This window comes from Notolepis coatsorum (assembly GCF_963971535.1).
Source record: "Notolepis coatsorum genome assembly, chromosome: 4".
Taxonomy (NCBI): domain Eukaryota; kingdom Metazoa; phylum Chordata; class Actinopteri; order Aulopiformes; family Paralepididae; genus Notolepis; species Notolepis coatsorum.
Window position 1 is genome coordinate 63,114,546 of NC_140168.1, and position 17,799 is coordinate 63,132,344.

The 17,799-nt window shown below is 47.8% G+C and overlaps 1 protein-coding gene across 1 annotated transcript in view; it reads left to right on the forward strand.

Annotated features, from left to right (window-relative positions):
- LOC311227066 (asparagine synthetase [glutamine-hydrolyzing]-like) overlaps positions 1-15,926 on the forward strand; it is a gene marked incomplete at its 5' end in the record, with an annotated part of 117,778 nt that extends 101,852 nt beyond the window's left edge. Inside the window, 2 exons of the mRNA XM_084312586.1 lie at positions 13,759-13,914; positions 15,666-15,926. Coding sequence (XP_084168712.1) covers positions 13,759-13,914; positions 15,666-15,875 — 366 coding nt within the window. The 3' untranslated portion in view covers positions 15,876-15,926. The remainder of the gene's footprint in view (positions 1-13,758; positions 13,915-15,665) is intronic.
- Between the last annotated feature and the right edge of the window lie 1,873 nt (positions 15,927-17,799).

Consider the following 17,799-nt stretch of genomic DNA (forward strand, 5'->3'; position numbering starts at 1 on the left):
GCGTCGCGCTGTGCGTTGGCGGCGTCGCGCTGGGCGTTGGCGCTGGCATGGGCGGCGTGGAGCTGTGCATTTGCGACGGCGTGCTGTGCATCGGCGCGGCTTCTTTCAATGTTCTCTTCCGTCTGGAGGCGTCTGGTCTCCAGTCTTATGCGGTCGTCTTCACTCCTTTGTTGCGCCTGGAAGCGCTCTCGCTCGCCTGCAAATGTTCGCGCTCGCGCGTCTGTTGCGCTTGAAGTCGATCGCGTTCGGTGGAGGCTGCCAGGGTGGCGATGAGTGCCTGCGCCAGCATCTTGTCCGCCTCGCTGGGGGAAGACGCCGTTCGGGGCGATCGGCTCCCGGCAGTACTTGTTGGAGATGCGTTCTCCTGCGGGGAGTCCTGGAGCTCTATCTCCTGGGCGCTCTCCTCTTCTTGTACCGGGCAGAGTTCCATCTCTGGAGGGTTGTCTTTCTCCTGGAGCTCTCCGGGGACTACTTCTTCGGTCTTGGCGGGGGGTAAAGTCGTGTCAGTTCCCTCCTGGTCCCCACCGTGAGCTTGGCGGGGTAGCCTGGTTGATAGGGTCGGACATAATTTTACTATCCGCTTTAGTTATTTTATCCGTATTTAACTTCCCTTTAAAGCTAGGTATTGGACTGACAGTGTATGCCTCTAGATAGGGAGGTGGCTGCCGTCTGCGCTGCGGGCGATCTAGCTTAGGAGAACCGTTTGTGGAGTGTTCGTCATCGGCCATGTCAATATTAATATTATATTAATATTACGCTAATTATCTCCGGCTCTCGAAGGACCAATTGTAACTGAGGGGTACAATTCCCTGACTGTATTAATCAAGTATGGTATCATTAAACCACTACCGTCTTATGTACATTACTGGCCATACCGTACACAAGTATATCAGATGAGAACACCTCCACAATGAAACGGTTTCCACACAAGTACTCGTTTAGAATATTTATTACATCAAAGGTACATGATATACGTTAATATTGAATGCACTTGTAAGGCAATGGAATTATATCTATGGTACACTAGTTGTAACTGAGGGGTACAATTCCCTGACTGTATTACTAGATATGATACTTACTACCACTACCTTTGTACTTAATATTCGGCCACCCAGTACACGGCATAAATATATTATCATGAACACTCTCACGTAGATGAAACGGATCCAACACAAATGTACGAATTAGAAACAGGTCTTTATTTCCTACACAGCGATGGTGTGTAGAATAAGCACTTAATCACTTAATTACATTTATGAATTGAAATAGTATGCACTTTTATGGCAAGGAGTATTCGTCGGTATATCAATAGAGAATGTCCAATCTCTGAAGGCGCAGGTGGTAAATATACGACCTGGAATAGTTAAGGAATAACAGCAATGATACTTTAATGATTATACTAGATACACTAGAGGGGGTTAATCCGGTCGCTTGTAAGCCGACAGGAGTAGGAGGGGGGGGGGGTAGAATCCGGCTGCCTCGTCCGGCCAAGGGTATCCCAGGTGAACCCACTGTAGTGCCGTTCAATGCGCCGGCGATCCTTGGACCACAGATGAAAGCAGGTGGACTCTTTGTGGGCCGGCTCTCTCCGGTCCACGGGGGAGAGACGTGAAGAGACCTCGTCTTGCAGAGCGTCTCCTCACCTTGCGTCCTCTCCAGGGGGGGGGGTTCCAACACACGGCAGTGTCGGGGGTCTTTATCCATGGAATAATCAAAGTATCCAAAGCATAATCCGTGCCTGGGAAGGCGGGCTGTCGTCGGTAGAATAATCCGGTATACAGGTCCACTCGCTCGTCGGCTCTGGGGCTCCTCGGGTGCAGCTTCACATAGGGTCAACCACCCTGGGTAAGCAGCCAGTTCTCTGCCCGAAACGATGGGGTACTGACTACGGTAGTATTCTCACCGCACGAAGCACTATATATTAACAGACTATTATTAGCTTAATAGACTACGTCCAACTCGACGATATAGTGCCAAATATGACTATTCAAATATTAATATACACGATGTCTCAATACCGATGGTAGGCGAACTTGGCCTTACTCCCACACGTGGCGTCGCGGGGAGGCTTTACGTCTGTGACTCTATTGGAAGGTAAGAAACTGGACTGAAAAGAAAGTCCTACTTTAGTAGCGCAGTATATATACGCACTATGAACAAATAGTCCCATTAGTGGTGCGGCAGCCAAATTCCTACGCGGAACTAGGACTTGTTTGTACATGTCGAGCGGTACGTTTGAACTGGGTCTGAGGGGTATGGCAGCCTGGCACCAAGGTCTCGACCAATAGTAGAACGGAGACTACCATGGGATGCCCAGTAGGCTAGAATGGATATTCAATGCATATTGTACAAGGAATATACAAGGGATATCAGGGAATATTAGAGAATATACAAATACAATTAAATATATATATATATAAATAAATATATATATTCGGTTTAATCTGGCCCTTCACAACAGCCACCCCCTGAATAGGTCCCAGACCTAATCAGTTAAACAGAGCCAGATTAATCGCGTTGTCTATTTACACATAAGGGTTTGCTGTAGGGGTCAGTCAACTTCACAAAGTCATAGGGTTGTAGGGTCATGGTCATCATCGATTGTGTCTGGGAGTCGAGGCAGTTCTATGAGCCTTGCCACGGGACGGGTGTAAGTGCGACCCTGGACGAGCACTTCAGCTGCTCGGACCTTGCCGTCGGCACCGGTGATCACTTTGCTTACGCGGCCGGCCGGCCACATAGCTCTGGGCAGTGATTGATCAATAATCATGACGACTGTTCCTTCTGTCAAATTGTCTCTCTCCTTTACCCACTTCTGGCGGGTCTGTAGAGACGGTAGGTAGTGCAGTAGGAAACTGTTCCAAAACTTGTCGGCTAATACTTGGCTGTACCTCCGCATTCGTCGGCCGTTCGCTTCTTCAGGCCGGTACATTGTCTGGGGTAACGCGGGATCTAGCCGCCCCATCAGGAGTGTGTTGGGGTCTGCGGAGATAACAGTGCTCAATCCACAGAACACAGACTTCTTATTTTCCACCTCCTCTGGACTTGCTTCCCTCGGGATAAGCATGGGCCACTGTCCTTCCGGGAGTCTTAGGAATGCGGGGCCGTCACTGTAGACATTGCGACGGGTGAGGTCATCCAGGGGCATCCCCCGGGTGATGACGTCAGCTGGGTTCTGTTTTGTATCAACGTAGCGCCACTCTGTTTCTCCGGTTAACTCTTCGGTTAAGTCTTGAATCTCGGTGACTCTGACTCCCACGAAGACTTTGTACTTGCATGAGTCCGATTTGATCCAGGCGAGTACCGTCGTGGAATCTGACCACAGGATTGTTCTAGACACCGGTATGGTGAGCTCACGTTGGATGAGCGTGGCTAGGTGCGCTCCGGCTAGGGCTGCGCAGAGCTCTAGACGTGGGATAGATTGTTGCTTGCGTGGGGCTATTCTCGAGCGGGCGAGGACAAATGCTGTGTAGATCTCTCCCCCCTGGTCTTGGGCCCGCAAGTAGGCTACTGATCCGTATGCGACCTCTGAGGCGTCACTGAAGACGTGTAAGTCCATTTTACATGCCTCTGGCCTCACCGTGGGTGGGAAGTAGCTTCGGCGCATATTAACGCCTGGGAGGGAGTGGAGCTCCATCTCCCACTCTCTCCAGGTGGATGCAAGGTGTGTGGGAATGGGGTCGTCCCAGCCCTGGTCCTTGTCCCACAATGCTCGTACAATCATTTTTGCCCTGGTGGTGTACGGTAGAATACATCCTAGCGGGTCATATTGTCGGGCGAGTGTTGTGTACACACTCCGTCTGGTGGTCGGCGCCGCCGCCGGCCTTCCCTGCTCCGTAGTCAGGGGCTTGTGTCTGTAGTGAAGCGAATCTGTTTTGAATCGCCACACCAATCCCAGGGTCATCTCCTGGGCTTCTCCCGGGATTGTAGCCATCCAGGTCTCGCTGCTGGCTGCCTTGTCCTTGGTGGAGAGGCTGCGCAGTACTTGCGGATCGCTGCTGGCCCACTGCTTGAGATCAAAGCCGCCTTTGATCAATGAGGCGCGGAGTTTAATCAGGAGAGCCTCGGCTTCTTCCTGGGTTGAAAGGCTTTGTAGACAGTTGTCTACGTAGAAGCTGTTCTTTACGCTGTGTCGGACCTCTTCGTCCGCTGCTGGGTCCTCTGCTACATGTTTCTGTAGTGCAAATGTCGCACAGCAGGGGCTGCACGTCGTTCCGAAGGGGAGGACTTCCCATTGGTAGATGGCTGGGTGCTCATCTCCTGGCTTCTCTCTCCATAGGAACCGTAACAGGGGCTTGTCCGCCTCTACTAATCTCACCTGCAGGAACATTCCTTTAATGTCCCCGCTGATGGCCACCTTTTCCTGGCGGAAGCGGAGTAGAACGCCGAGTAGGGAGGGGCCGAGTGTGGGACCGGGCAGTAACTCTTTATTCAGATTTTGGGATCCGATCTGGTAGCTGCAGTTAAATACTATGCGGTCTTTACCGTTGTGATGGACCTTGTGGTGGGGCACGTACCACGATTCAGTGGTCTGGTCAGCCTCTTTAATGTCCATCTTTGTGACGTGTCCCGCTGTGATGAGCTTCTCAATCTCAGCGCGGTATACACTCTCTTGGGCGGGGTTCTTGGCTAAGCGCCGCTCCGTGTTCAGCAGGTACCGTTCTATGGCGTCTGTCTTGGCGTGGAAAGTAGGCATTCCTTCTCGCCGCAGGAGTGGCGTGGCGTATCTCAACACGCCGTTGACCGGGACTCTCTTGGTCCCTGTCTCGAGGAGGTGAATGGCGTAAATGTCATCTTTAGAGCGAATGTCTTTCTTTCCATTCTTAAAGGGCATTTGTTCCAAGCTCCATAGCCGCTCTACGTGTTGCAGGAGTGCGGTTTCTCCCTCTGTGACTCGGGAGTGGAGACATCTAGTGGCTGTACTTCGGTTGAGAGATTTGGCGAGCGGGCCTTGGAGAGTCCATCCCAAACGGGTCTCGACTGCTGCAGGGCAGCCTCGGGGTCCGGTATGAACCCGGTCTATCGGGACAATGAGGTCTGCATGGTCGGAGCCTATCAACAGGGTCGGCATAGCATTGTCTATGAGCGGGATCGGTAACTTGCGCAGATGTGCATATTTCTCCATCAGCTTGGCGACGGGGTATGTGTACCGCGACAGTCCTATTTCTTGGCTGGTGAAAGCGTCTGCAATCTGGTACCGTCGCTCAGGCTGGCCGCTTGCTGCGATAGAGAATGAGACATTCTCGCCCTTTATCGTCTTCAAATCTCGTCTTATTGTCCGAATTGTCATTTGGGTTTTGCTTCCCCGCAGCCCTAGCTGGGCCGCAGCGGAGGCGAGCAGCAGGGTCTTCTCTGACCCGTCATCGAGGACGGCGTAAGTGTCCAGGACTTTATTCTGGTAGCTTTGTGTCACACGCACTACTTTTAGGAGTACTCAGGCTCCACTGCTGCTGGCGGGATCGATGTACATGACGCTCGCTTTGCGGCTGGATGGTGCAGGTGAAGGGCGCCGTCTGTTACTGTCGTGAAGTATGTCCAGATGGGCTCCATCGCACTTGGTGCACCTTTTCTTTAAGCGGCATTCGGCTGCCATGTGTGAGCGCGCACAGCGAAAACAGCGCTTGTTGGACTTTATCCATTGACCTGCTTCCTCCGCGTTCAGCTTGGGGAAGGAGTCACATTGCGCTAGCCAGTGTTCTTTCTCAAAGTAGGGGCACACTATCTTCCACTTCTCCGTTCTGGAGGGGGTACTGTGGCTCCTGCTGCTCGGTACTGACTCCGATTGGTGCATCACAGTCACCGATCTTCTTCCATCATTTAGTCGTCTGGTTCCTTCTCTGGAGCCAGGGGTGCTCCGTCCGAATGTATCTAGCCGTAGGCTGCTGACTTCTCTCGCCAGGAAGTCTGCTAGATCGAGGAGGTTCGGTTCGGGGCCATTCGGGTCTCTGTGGTCCCTCTGCCGCCTAAAGCGCTCCTGACGAGCGGGCGGCAGCTTCTCCAGGATCCTTTCCACATTTGAGTTGGCGTAAAGTTCATACTTCCCCTTCTCTCTTTGCGCTCCCAACATCCCTACCAGGGACTGCACTCTGATGGACAGGTCGTCCAGTGCTCGATTGTCTATTGCTGGGGGTAAGCGGTCGATGTGTCGGATCTCCTGGATCACGTAATCCCATATGCGCCCATACCTCTGGTCCAATGCTACCAGCGCTGCTGTGTATGGGGTGGTGGAAGTCGCGTAGGCGAGCGCTATATTATGTGCGCGGGGCACCTTTAAGTGCTGCAGTAGGATGGCGTATTTGTGGCGTTCATCCAATACATCCACCAACATGGTCTCCAGACACATGCGGAGTTCTGTATACTGGGCCCGGTTCTCTTGGGTGAAGTCGGGTACCATAGGCGTGCCAATGTATGACGCTGACTGTGGATACATCGGCGAGCGTTGGGGGAGAGGCCTCCTAGGCGAGTCTCCTCCCGCTCCTTGGTATGGGCTGGTACCGGCAGTGTACCATGGCCCGCTTGTCCAGGTGCTGTTCCTCGGTGCGGGTCGTGCGTCGTGCTCACCCGTGTATAGAGTCGGGGGTCTGTAGCGCAGCTCCGCGGGAGTATAGCCTGGGCTGTACCGGAACTCCTGGTCCGGTAGAGTACTGTGCTGTCTTCGGGCGTGGTTCTCCTCCTCTTCCTCTTCAGTTAGGTCATCCAGTGCTTGTAGTCTCTGGTTTAGCCTCTCCACAGGATATGCTGCTCCTTCCCGGTTGCTAGGTCTCGCTTGGACCGGTGGGGGGAGGTGGTCTGTGGGGGGTATAGACCTCGTCTGTTGGTCAAGTTCAGGGTTGTTTACTCGGCTAGGGGATGCCGCCCTGGAGGTGTGTCTAGATGAGTTCCTGGAGCCTCTGGCGGAGGGAGAGGGTGTTGTCCGTCTGATCAGCTGTTCTATTAGTTGCGCTTGCTGTCTGTCGCGCTCTGCGTCCCGTAGAGCACCAGCAGCTGCTCGCTGGCTGTCTGCTCGGTCTCGGGCCACATTCTCTTCCATCTGAATGCGTCTTATTTCCAGGCGTATGTGCTCTTCTTCGCTCCGTTGCTGTATCTGCAATCGATCGCGTTCACCCTGGAGTCTATCGCGTTCAGTAGAGGCTTTCAGGCTGACGAGGAATGCCTGCTGTAGGGTCCTCTCTGCCTCGTTGGGAGAAGGCGGTTGTATAGGGGAGCCTTCCCTCTGGGTACTCCTTGCGGAGCCTTGGAGCTCTATCTCCACGGTGCTCTCCCCGTCTTCTTCCGTGCCGAGTTCTCTCTCGGTAGCGTTGTATTCCTCCCGGGACTCATCGGGGACTACTTCTTCAGTACTGGCGGGGTGTGAAGTCATGTCTGGTTCCCACTGGTCCCCACCGTGAACTTGGTCAGTTACATTAGAGCCCGTAGGGGCCTCTATGGTCGGGGTAGTCTGGGCGTTGGGGTTAGACATACTTTTACTTTCTAGTTTTACCGCGTTTACTGTTAGTAGAAGACTAGGTTGTTGACTGACAGCGTAAGCCTCTAAGTACTGAGGGAGCCGTCGTTCGCGCTGCGGGCGTTGGTTAGGAGGATCGTTTCGTGGAGTGTTCATCATAGGCCATTTCAATATTAATAACACTATATTAATATTACACTAATTACCATCCGGCTCGAAGGACCAATTGTAACTGAGGGGTACAATTCCCTGACTGTATTACTAGATATGATACTTACTACCACTACCTTTGTACTTAATATTCGGCCACCCAGTACACGGCATAAATATATTATCATGAACACTCTCACGTAGATGAAACGGATCCAACACAAATGTACGAATTAGAAACAGGTCTTTATTTCCTACACAGCGATGGTGTGTAGAATAAGCACTTAATCACTTAATTACATTTATGAATTGAAATAGTATGCACTTTTATGGCAAGGAGTATTCGTCGGTATATCAATAGAGAATGTCCAATCTCTGAAGGCGCAGGTGGTAAATATACGACCTGGAATAGTTAAGGAATAACAGCAATGATACTTTAATGATTATACTAGATACACTAGAGGGGGTTAATCCGGTCGCTTGTAAGCCGACAGGAGTAGGAGGGGGGGGGGGGTAGAATCCGGCTGCCTCGTCCGGCCAAGGGTATCCCAGGTGAACCCACTGTAGTGCCGTTCAATGCGCCGGCGATCCTTGGACCACAGATGAAAGCAGGTGGACTCTTTGTGGGCCGGCTCTCTCCGGTCCACGGGGGAGAGACGTGAAGAGACCTCGTCTTGCAGAGCGTCTCCTCACCTTGCGTCCTCTCCAGGGGGGGGGGTTCCAACACACGGCAGTGTCGGGGGTCTTTATCCATGGAATAATCAAAGTATCCAAAGCATAATCCGTGCCTGGGAAGGCGGGCTGTCGTCGGTAGAATAATCCGGTATACAGGTCCACTCGCTCGTCGGCTCTGGGGCTCCTCGGGTGCAGCTTCACATAGGGTCAACCACCCTGGGTAAGCAGCCAGTTCTCTGCCCGAAACGATGGGGTACTGACTACGGTAGTATTCTCACCGCACGAAGCACTATATATTAACAGACTATTATTAGCTTAATAGACTACGTCCAACTCGACGATATAGTGCCAAATATGACTATTCAAATATTAATATACACGATGTCTCAATACCGATGGTAGGCGAACTTGGCCTTACTCCCACACGTGGCGTCGCGGGGAGGCTTTACGTCTGTGACTCTATTGGAGGGTAAGAAACTGGACTGAAAAGAAAGTCCTACTTTAGTAGCGCAGTATATATACGCACTATGAACAAATAGTCCCATTAGTGGTGCGGCAGCCAAATTCCTATGCGGAACTAGGACTTGTTCGTACATGTCGAGCGGTACGTTTGAACTGGGTCTGAGGGGTATGGCAGCCTGGCACCAAGGTCTCGACCAATAGTAGAACGGAGACTACCATGGGATGCCCAGTAGGCTAGAATGGATATTCAATGCATATTGTACAAGGAATATACAAGGGATATCAGGGAATATTAGAGAATATACAAATACAATTAAATATATATATATAAATAAATATATATATTCGGTTTAATCTGGCCCTTCACAACACTAGTAATATATATAGTGGGAGATACTGGCAGGGGGGTTACTACCGGTTGTAAGCCAGCAGGGGGAGGCAATGCTCTATGCAAAGTCAATGGTTCCACAGGGACTTCAACAAGCCCTGCTCGGGGGGGCGCGGTATTACTCCCTGTATCAGCGGATGAAAGGGCAGCTGTAATCCCAGTGTGCGCGCCGCACAGGTGAAGCCGTGGAGCCTCTGGTCCAACAGAGACGGGCTCGAATGATGTCCTCACGGTAGATCCAACACAGCAGCGGGGTAGACGGTTCTCTGCTCCAGCAGCCACAGTACCAAAGCAATAATCCAGCCGGAAAAGGCTCTGCTGGCGCCGGTGTAGATATCCTCCGGTGCGCGGTGGTTCACAGTTGAACTTGACGTTACTATCCTATTCGCACGCGGCTATAAGTGCTCTATTTAGACGCACAATTACTCACTTCACGTGGTCTTTGACTCGTAATGAAGGCTTACTAGTAAATAGCGAACGATACGTTGAACAAACGTATTAGGGTAAAACAAGACTCTATTTTGGGGCAATACGGGCCCTACTTCACCGCACGTTGCATAGTGGGTGAGGCGTCAATTGGGTAACTCGAACTGAACGGACTGCGGACTGAACTGAACAAGACTGAACTGAAAAGGAGGTTCCGTATTCGCCTGCGCCATATTTATATGTACGGGGGACAAAATAGTGCCAATCTCATTTCTGTCGCCGTATCCCTGGGCAAGAGCGGGCATGTTGAGACAAGCCTTGACGGTAGCTTTGAAGTCGGCTCTAGGGGTAAGACACTGGCGCTACTACTTCTTCGGTCTTGGCGGGGGGTAAAGTCGTGTCAGTTCCCTCCTGGTCCCCACCGTGAGCTTGGCGGGGTAGCCTGGTTGATAGGGTCGGACATAATTTTACTATCCGCTTTAGTTATTTTATCCGTATTTAACTTCCCTTTAAAGCTAGGTATTGGACTGACAGTGTATGCCTCTAGATAGGGAGGTGGCTGCCGTCTGCGCTGCGGGCGATCTAGCTTAGGAGAACCGTTTGTGGAGTGTTCGTCATCGGCCATGTCAATATTAATATTATATTAATATTACGCTAATTATCTCCGGCTCTCGAAGGACCAATTGTAACTGAGGGGTACAATTCCCTGACTGTATTAATCAAGTATGGTATCATTAAACCACTACCGTCTTATGTACATTACTGGCCATACCGTACACAAGTATATCAGATGAGAACACCTCCACAATGAAACGGTTTCCACACAAGTACTCGTTTAGAATAGTTATTACATCAAAGGTACATGATATACGTTAATATTGAATGCACTTGTAAGGCAATGGAATTATATCTATGGTACACTAGTAATATATATAGTGGGAGATACTGGCAGGGGGGTTACTACCGGTTGTAAGCCAGCAGGGGGAGGCAATGCTCTATGCAAAGTCAATGGTTCCACAGGGACTTCAACAAGCCCTGCTCGGGGGGGCGCGGTATTACTCCCTGTATCAGCGGATGAAAGGGCAGCTGTAATCCCAGTGTGCGCGCCGCACAGGTGAAGCCGTGGAGCCTCTGGTCCAACAGAGACGGGCTCGAATGATGTCCTCACGGTAGATCCAACACAGCAGCGGGGTAGACGGTTCTCTGCTCCAGCAGCCACAGTACCAAAGCAATAATCCAGCCGGAAAAGGCTCTGCTGGCGCCGGTGTAGATATCCTCCGGTGCGCGGTGGTTCACAGTTGAACTTGACGTTACTATCCTATTCGCACGCGGCTATAAGTGCTCTATTTAGACGCACAATTACTCACTTCACGTGGTCTTTGACTCGTAATGAAGGCTTACTAGTAAATAGCGAACGATACGTTGAACAAACGTATTAGGGTAAAACAAGACTCTATTTTGGGGCAATACGGGCCCTACTTCACCGCACGTTGCATAGTGGGTGAGGCGTCACTTGGGTAACTCGAACTGAACGGACTGCGGACTGAACTGAACAAGACTGAACTGAAAAGGAGGTTCTGTATTCGCCTGCGCCATATTCATATGTACGGGGGACAAAATAGTGCCAATCTCATTTCTGTCGCCGTATCCCTGGGCAAGAGCGGGCATGTTGAGACAAGCCTTGACGGTAGCTTTGAAGTCGGCTCTAGGGGTAAGACACTGGCGCTGGTGGGCGCTGTCCAATAGGAGAACGAAATATTATGGTCTGTAGGCTACTAGGTTAAAGGGACATTCCGTGTATATGTACAAAGAATATACAAGGGATATCAAACGATATACAAATATTATGCAATATATATCAATCAATAAATACATATATTCGGTTTAATCTGACCCTTTGTAACAATGACAATTAACAGATATCCTTGTAGGTAGAGACATAATTTGAAATAATCCACAGGTGTTTGTAATGGATTTAAGCTTGGTACTCAGATAACAATTATCTGAGAGCCAATCAACATTTATATCTCCCAATAAATACAATTCACAGTCTTCTTCAGTAACCCTATCCAACATATCACACAATCTATTGAAGTAACGGCTATCCGAGCTAGGGGGCCTATAACAGCAACCAACCAATATGGGCTTTAGGTGTGGCAGCTGTACCTGCAACCAGATGGCCTCAATATCACTGATGTCAATGTCATTTTGTAGTTTTACCGGAAATAGATCACATATATATAATCCCACTCCTCCCCCAAATCGGTTCCTGTCCTTTCTATATAAAGTAAAACCAGCTATAGCCATACTAGAGTTACAGATAGAGTCATCCAAATGCGTTTCTGACACAGCAAGAATATGTATCCTATTAGCCTGTAAGAAGAGAGCCAGCTCATGTGTCTTATTCCTAAGACTACATATATTAATGTGGGCAAAGATTAAGCCCTTAGGTAAATTGCCCATAGACATGACGTATAAAATACCACACATATGTTAAAAAATACTCAAGAAACACCACAACAACCCAGGACACACATACATGGTCATCAGACATCACTTGGAACGGGATGTTGCTTTCAATGAGGATAGTTACCATAGCAACCATCGTCGCGTGTGTACCGTCACAAGCCTGCGCCATTGTTTACTGCAGTCAGAAACACGTTAGCGTCCAGCCTGTGCTTTTTCATCCCCTCCCGTCAGCCAATATGTGATGTCGGAGTTGCGATACATCTGTCCATCGATGAAGAGTTTATCTATGAACAGACGGGTCTTTTTATTGCTGTTTCTGGCGTCCGTCATGACTGGGTGTAGTAAACGTCGTCTCCTCATAATCTCCGATGGATATTGATCCGTGATCGAGAAGGTAGAGCCTTTCAACTCTCTGCCTCTCTCCATGATGGCGTGCTTCATTCTGGACTCAGTTACCATCGCCACTATGGGACGAGACTTCTGGACCCCAGGCTTGGATTGTCCAAGACGGTGCACTCTGCAGAAGCGGATTGCGTCTGCGTCTGGCTTCATCATCTTGAGACTGTCCACCAAGAAAGACCGAACGATCTGCTCCGACTTTATGTAAGCTCCCTTACCTCCTCTTTCTTCACCACTTTGTTCAGGAAGCCCATGTATGATTATATTGTCTCTCATGCTTCGGTTCTGAAGATCCAGGACATCATTCGCTGTTTTATAGTTGTCTTCTTGGAGCTCGATTGTGACTTTCTGTAGTCTAATAACGTCAGCCCTGAGAGAAGCGTTGTCCTTCTGTAGGACTTCAATTAGGGAGTTATTGAATTCCACCGATTCCTTTAACTCCTTCACGTCGTCACCTAGCTTTTTTAAAAGATCCAACTTCTCCAGCTGTTTTTGCATAGCTGACATAGACTCACGCATTACTTTTAATTCTGCAAGAAGAAGTGGATACTCTGTATCGCTAGAGCCCATCTGATTCCTGCTGCGTTTTCTTTCCCGTCCAGCGGCCTTTTTAGCCGACATATTATCATAAAACACGTCAATAAACGCTTCTAAATCGACGATGGTTTCATCCACTGACAAATCCAGTCTGATAGTAAGACGTTTGATTTCTCTCAAAATGTTTTTTTGCGATAGAAACAAGCAAATGTTTGCAAAAGTGCTGGGAACTTGTTGCTGCTGCGAAATGGCGACCTCTCTGGTTGCTGTGATTGATTGTTTAGATATATGATTTTTTTTTAAATACTCTAGTAGTTCATAGCAGCGGCGGTCCTGCTGGATGCATGAAGGGGAAACACTGGCGTTGATTGATACTATGTTTGTTTCTGAAGTGTGTGTGTGTGAGATATATATAGAGAGAGGGGGGGCTTTGGTAGACTATTGCATTGGTCCATTCATTGAAGATGAACGCAATGCGACATCCTTTACTAGGCTCACCCACCAACAGTGCAGGTGCTGAACTGCTGATCCGAATGTATAGGTAAAAACCATATTATTATCAATAAAAAAATGGCCAAAAAAAATTCTTTCATGGGGCCCAGAATCTGGAGCTACACCCCTGCATATACGTGTAATGAAACACAAATAAGTACATGCAATAGCAACTGGGGTTGCTTGCTATTGCAACGGCCACGACTCACACCGCACCAGATTGTATCTTCAACACATTAACTCAGTCATGTGTTGACATTTGATGGAAAAGCTAATGGTTTTCTATAATAGTACCTGTATCCATTGTGTTGCTCAGGATGGGGTCGAGAAGTACCTCCTGAGAGACTCCTTCAAGGGCCTGAACCTCATCCCGGATGAGATCCTGTGGAGGCGCAAAGAGGCCTTCAGTGACGGCATGATGTCCATCAAGAAGTCCTGGTACAACCACCTGCAGGACCACCTGGAGTCTGAGGTACACGCACGCATGCGCGCACACACACGCACGCACGCACGCACGCACGCACGCACGCACGCACACACACACACACACACACACACACACACACACACACACACACACACGCACACACACACACACATCTTTTTTTCTTCTTTTTTTTCCACCAGCCCAGGAAGTCCCATTGAGATAAGAGATCTCTTTTGCAAGGGAGACCTGGCCAAGATAACAGCAATAAAATGTGCCATACATCACACAAGAACACAATAAACGTGCATGTATATACTGCAACTGCATGTATTGCATGTATATACAATATACAATACAATCACATACAATTACATTCTCCAACAACTGACTCGATAATGCTATAGTACAGTCTCTTGAGTTCTGTTTTGCAGTCATCATTCCTCTGTCCTGTAGTTCCCTCAACCACATACCCATCCATATTCTTGTTTGTTGTGCGTTTTCCCCATAGATTCAGATGTATCATTTGAGTTGTTATAACTGTTTCTTCTGGACCCTCTCTGAACACAGCCAGCTCTCAGTATGTTGAGGGGACGTGGCTCTCTGTTTATTGAAAGGAGATGTCAAGATAGTATCATAATACACGAATCTTTCAAATGTATATTTATTGAATCCACAGATGATACATCACAAACATACTCTACATAGGATTCTAATCCATATGCTATATGCATACGTATTCAAATCCTCCACATGTATTCAAATCTCTGTCCACATTCACTTGCTCCACAACTCTCTCACATTGCTCGTACGTTTATTGTGACTGGATCTTGTCTAGATGTCGTATAATTGCATGCCAATTAAAGACCTCTGAACAGGCCCTGCATTATTATTATATTATTATATTATTATTCTGAGCACAATGCGATCGGCTCTTTTATCTAAAGGTCGCACAAAGGAACACATCCTGCACAAAGGAACACATCCTGTTCATGATCAAAAAAACATATTCTAAAAGAAGTGTAACTGTTTCCGGTGAAATGAGGAGCAGCTGTCACCTAGGGCCGCTCGATTATGGCAAAAATCCTAATCATGATTGTTTCGATTGATATTGAGATCACCATTATTAAACACGATTGCTCATTGATCTGAGAACATCATATGATGATGATTTCATTAGTTTTACCTCTCTTCTCGACCAAAGGCTGCCTTTCTGTCAGCTTCTATGAGTTAACAAAGACATTTCAAAATAACTGGAGAAAAGCACCATGGCTCCCTCTCAAAACAAGCTGAAACTACTGTTGGGGCTTGGGGGGAGGGGCGAGGGGCGGAGTGCAGCGCTGTGAAGGAAGGGTGCGCTGCATACAAAACGAGAGCAACGCAGCAAGCGACACGCTAATAGTTTTATCTCAATTATCTTGTATTCATGATCGTGGGAAGCCAACATGGTAATTTTATTTGAAATTCGATGAATTGCCAGCCCCACTGTCACCATTGAAGTTCATGTTTCAAGTTTGTTTATTAATTATCACAATAAAATACACATACTTTACGGTGAAATGCTTGGTTCTGTATGAGCCCCTGAGAGTGTGCTTCATACAGTAAAAAAAGAAAGTAAGTAAGAAAGTAAGTAAAGAAAGTAAGGAATATACAATATACAATATACAGTACAATATACAATCTAAAGTACAACCTAGGTACAGTCTAAGTACAGTGAGTAAAATGAGTAAACAGTGAGGTACAATGCAGAAAAGGAAGCGACGAGTGATCACCCTGCGTATCCTCTCCTCTCCTCCCAGGTCAGCGACTCCCAGCTGGAGAAAGCTCACAAGACGTTCCCCCACAACCCCCCCAAAACCAAAGAGGCCTACCACTTCAGGGAGGTGTTCGAGAAGCTGTACCCGGGCCGTGCCACGTGGCTGTCCCACTACTGGATGCCCCGTTGGATCAATGCCACCGACCCGTCGGCCAGGACCCTGTCCATCTACAAGCCTGAGAAGGACCAGTGATGATCTGACAGGACGGAGCTGGCAGCTAGGGGGCTAGTCCCCTGGCATCATCATCATCATCATCATCATCATCATCATCATCATCATCATCATCATCATCATCATCATCATCATCATCATCATCATCATTATCGTCATTACCACAAAGTCTTACACTGGTAACCTCTTGTGTTGTTCACTGACGTAGGGATTGTCATGTTCTGAGCTCAATTTGACTATATTTATAGGCAAATTTGTTTGGGAAAAACGTTAGCCTTAGGCTTGTTAGTCGGTATATTTACATCAGGGTTCACACAAGGTCCTTGAAGTGCTTAAAGTGCTTGATTTTTTTACCAAAAAAACTCAAGCCCTGGAATTCCTTGAAAACAGCAATTTTTTTTAACACAGTGCTTAAAAAGTCCTTGAAATTCAAATCAACCATTTGCATTGAAAGTTTTGTTCATGATAAAAAATTTCTGAATCAAGAAATTGAATATTTTTATTTAAAGTGTAACTAATTGTGGGAAATTGGTTTTAAGCCATAAATATTGGATTCGATTTTTTTCTATAAAAACAGCATTTAGGACCCTTTTAAAATGAAAAATAGTGCTTGGAAAAGTACTTGAAAGTCATTGAATTTCATATTGCAATGTCTGTGGGAATAGGTAGACCTATAGTCTGCGGCATAGGCTCTGCCACAGAGAAAATATCGCAATATATAGACGCACATATTAAGGATTTGGCCTCTTCACAACGCGGGTATTTAAAAGACACTACTTCCTTCCTGAGTGGGCTTCTAGTCTGTAATATTAGTCCCACAGACTTTCTAGTTACAATGGATGTAGTCAGCCTGTACCCTAGCATTCCACATGCTGACGCGTTAGACGCATTGAGTTTTTATTTAAACTCGAGAGCAGAGTCACTCCCCTCCACAGACGCGCTAGTTAGACTAGCCGATCTTGTGCTTATGAGGAATTACTTTAGATTTCAAGATACATATTATTTGCAGAACAGAGGACTCAGCATTGGCTCGCCAGCCGCAGTGAACCTAGCTAACCTTTTTATGTCTAAATTTGAATTAGAAGTAGAGTTTTTAAAAATAACCCGTTTGAGAAACACGTCAAATCCTACATGCGCTATATAGATTACCTATTCTTTATTTGGTCAGGTACATCGTCTGAGCTCCATGACTTCCTTGAATATCTCAACTCTTGTAGATTAACGATAAAATTTACTTTGAAGTTTGATTTACAATTGCTACCCTTTTTGGACGTCTTAATCAACAAAGCCCCAAGTGGGACTTCATTACATACAGAGGTCTTCAAAAAAGAGACAGACAGAAATTCGTTTCTCCATTTCTCTAGCTACCATACCCCGGCTTTAAAAAATAGTCTCCCTTTCAGCCAAATACTCAGGTATAAGAGAATCTGTGACACAGAGGTCAGATTCAAGGCCCAAGCTGAAACCCTACGGGAGAATTTTCATGACAGAGGATACAGTGCTATTTTAACAGCTAAGGCCCTGCACAAAACTCAGCAGATCGACAGATCCTTGTTACTGGCCCCTAAGAAGAATAAGGTACACTCTGATAAAGTGGCCTTTGTGTCTACTTACAGCCCGATTACTAGAGACATACGTACCATTGTCAATAAATACTGGCATATTTTACAGTCGGATCCTCTAATTGGAACGGCATTTCAACATTCGCCCAATTACTATTACAAAAGACAAGCGAATCTCTCAAATCTGCTGGTGAAAACGGATTTTCCCAAGGTAAAACCAACTCACTTTATGTCTAACATCCCAGATGGGAACTTTCCCTGTCAATCTTGTGTACATTGCCAAGGGATGATCAAAGACAAAAGTTATACACACCCAAAAACGGGCAAACGGATATCGGTGAAAGGGCGTATTACCTGCAATTCCTCCAACATAGTATACCTGC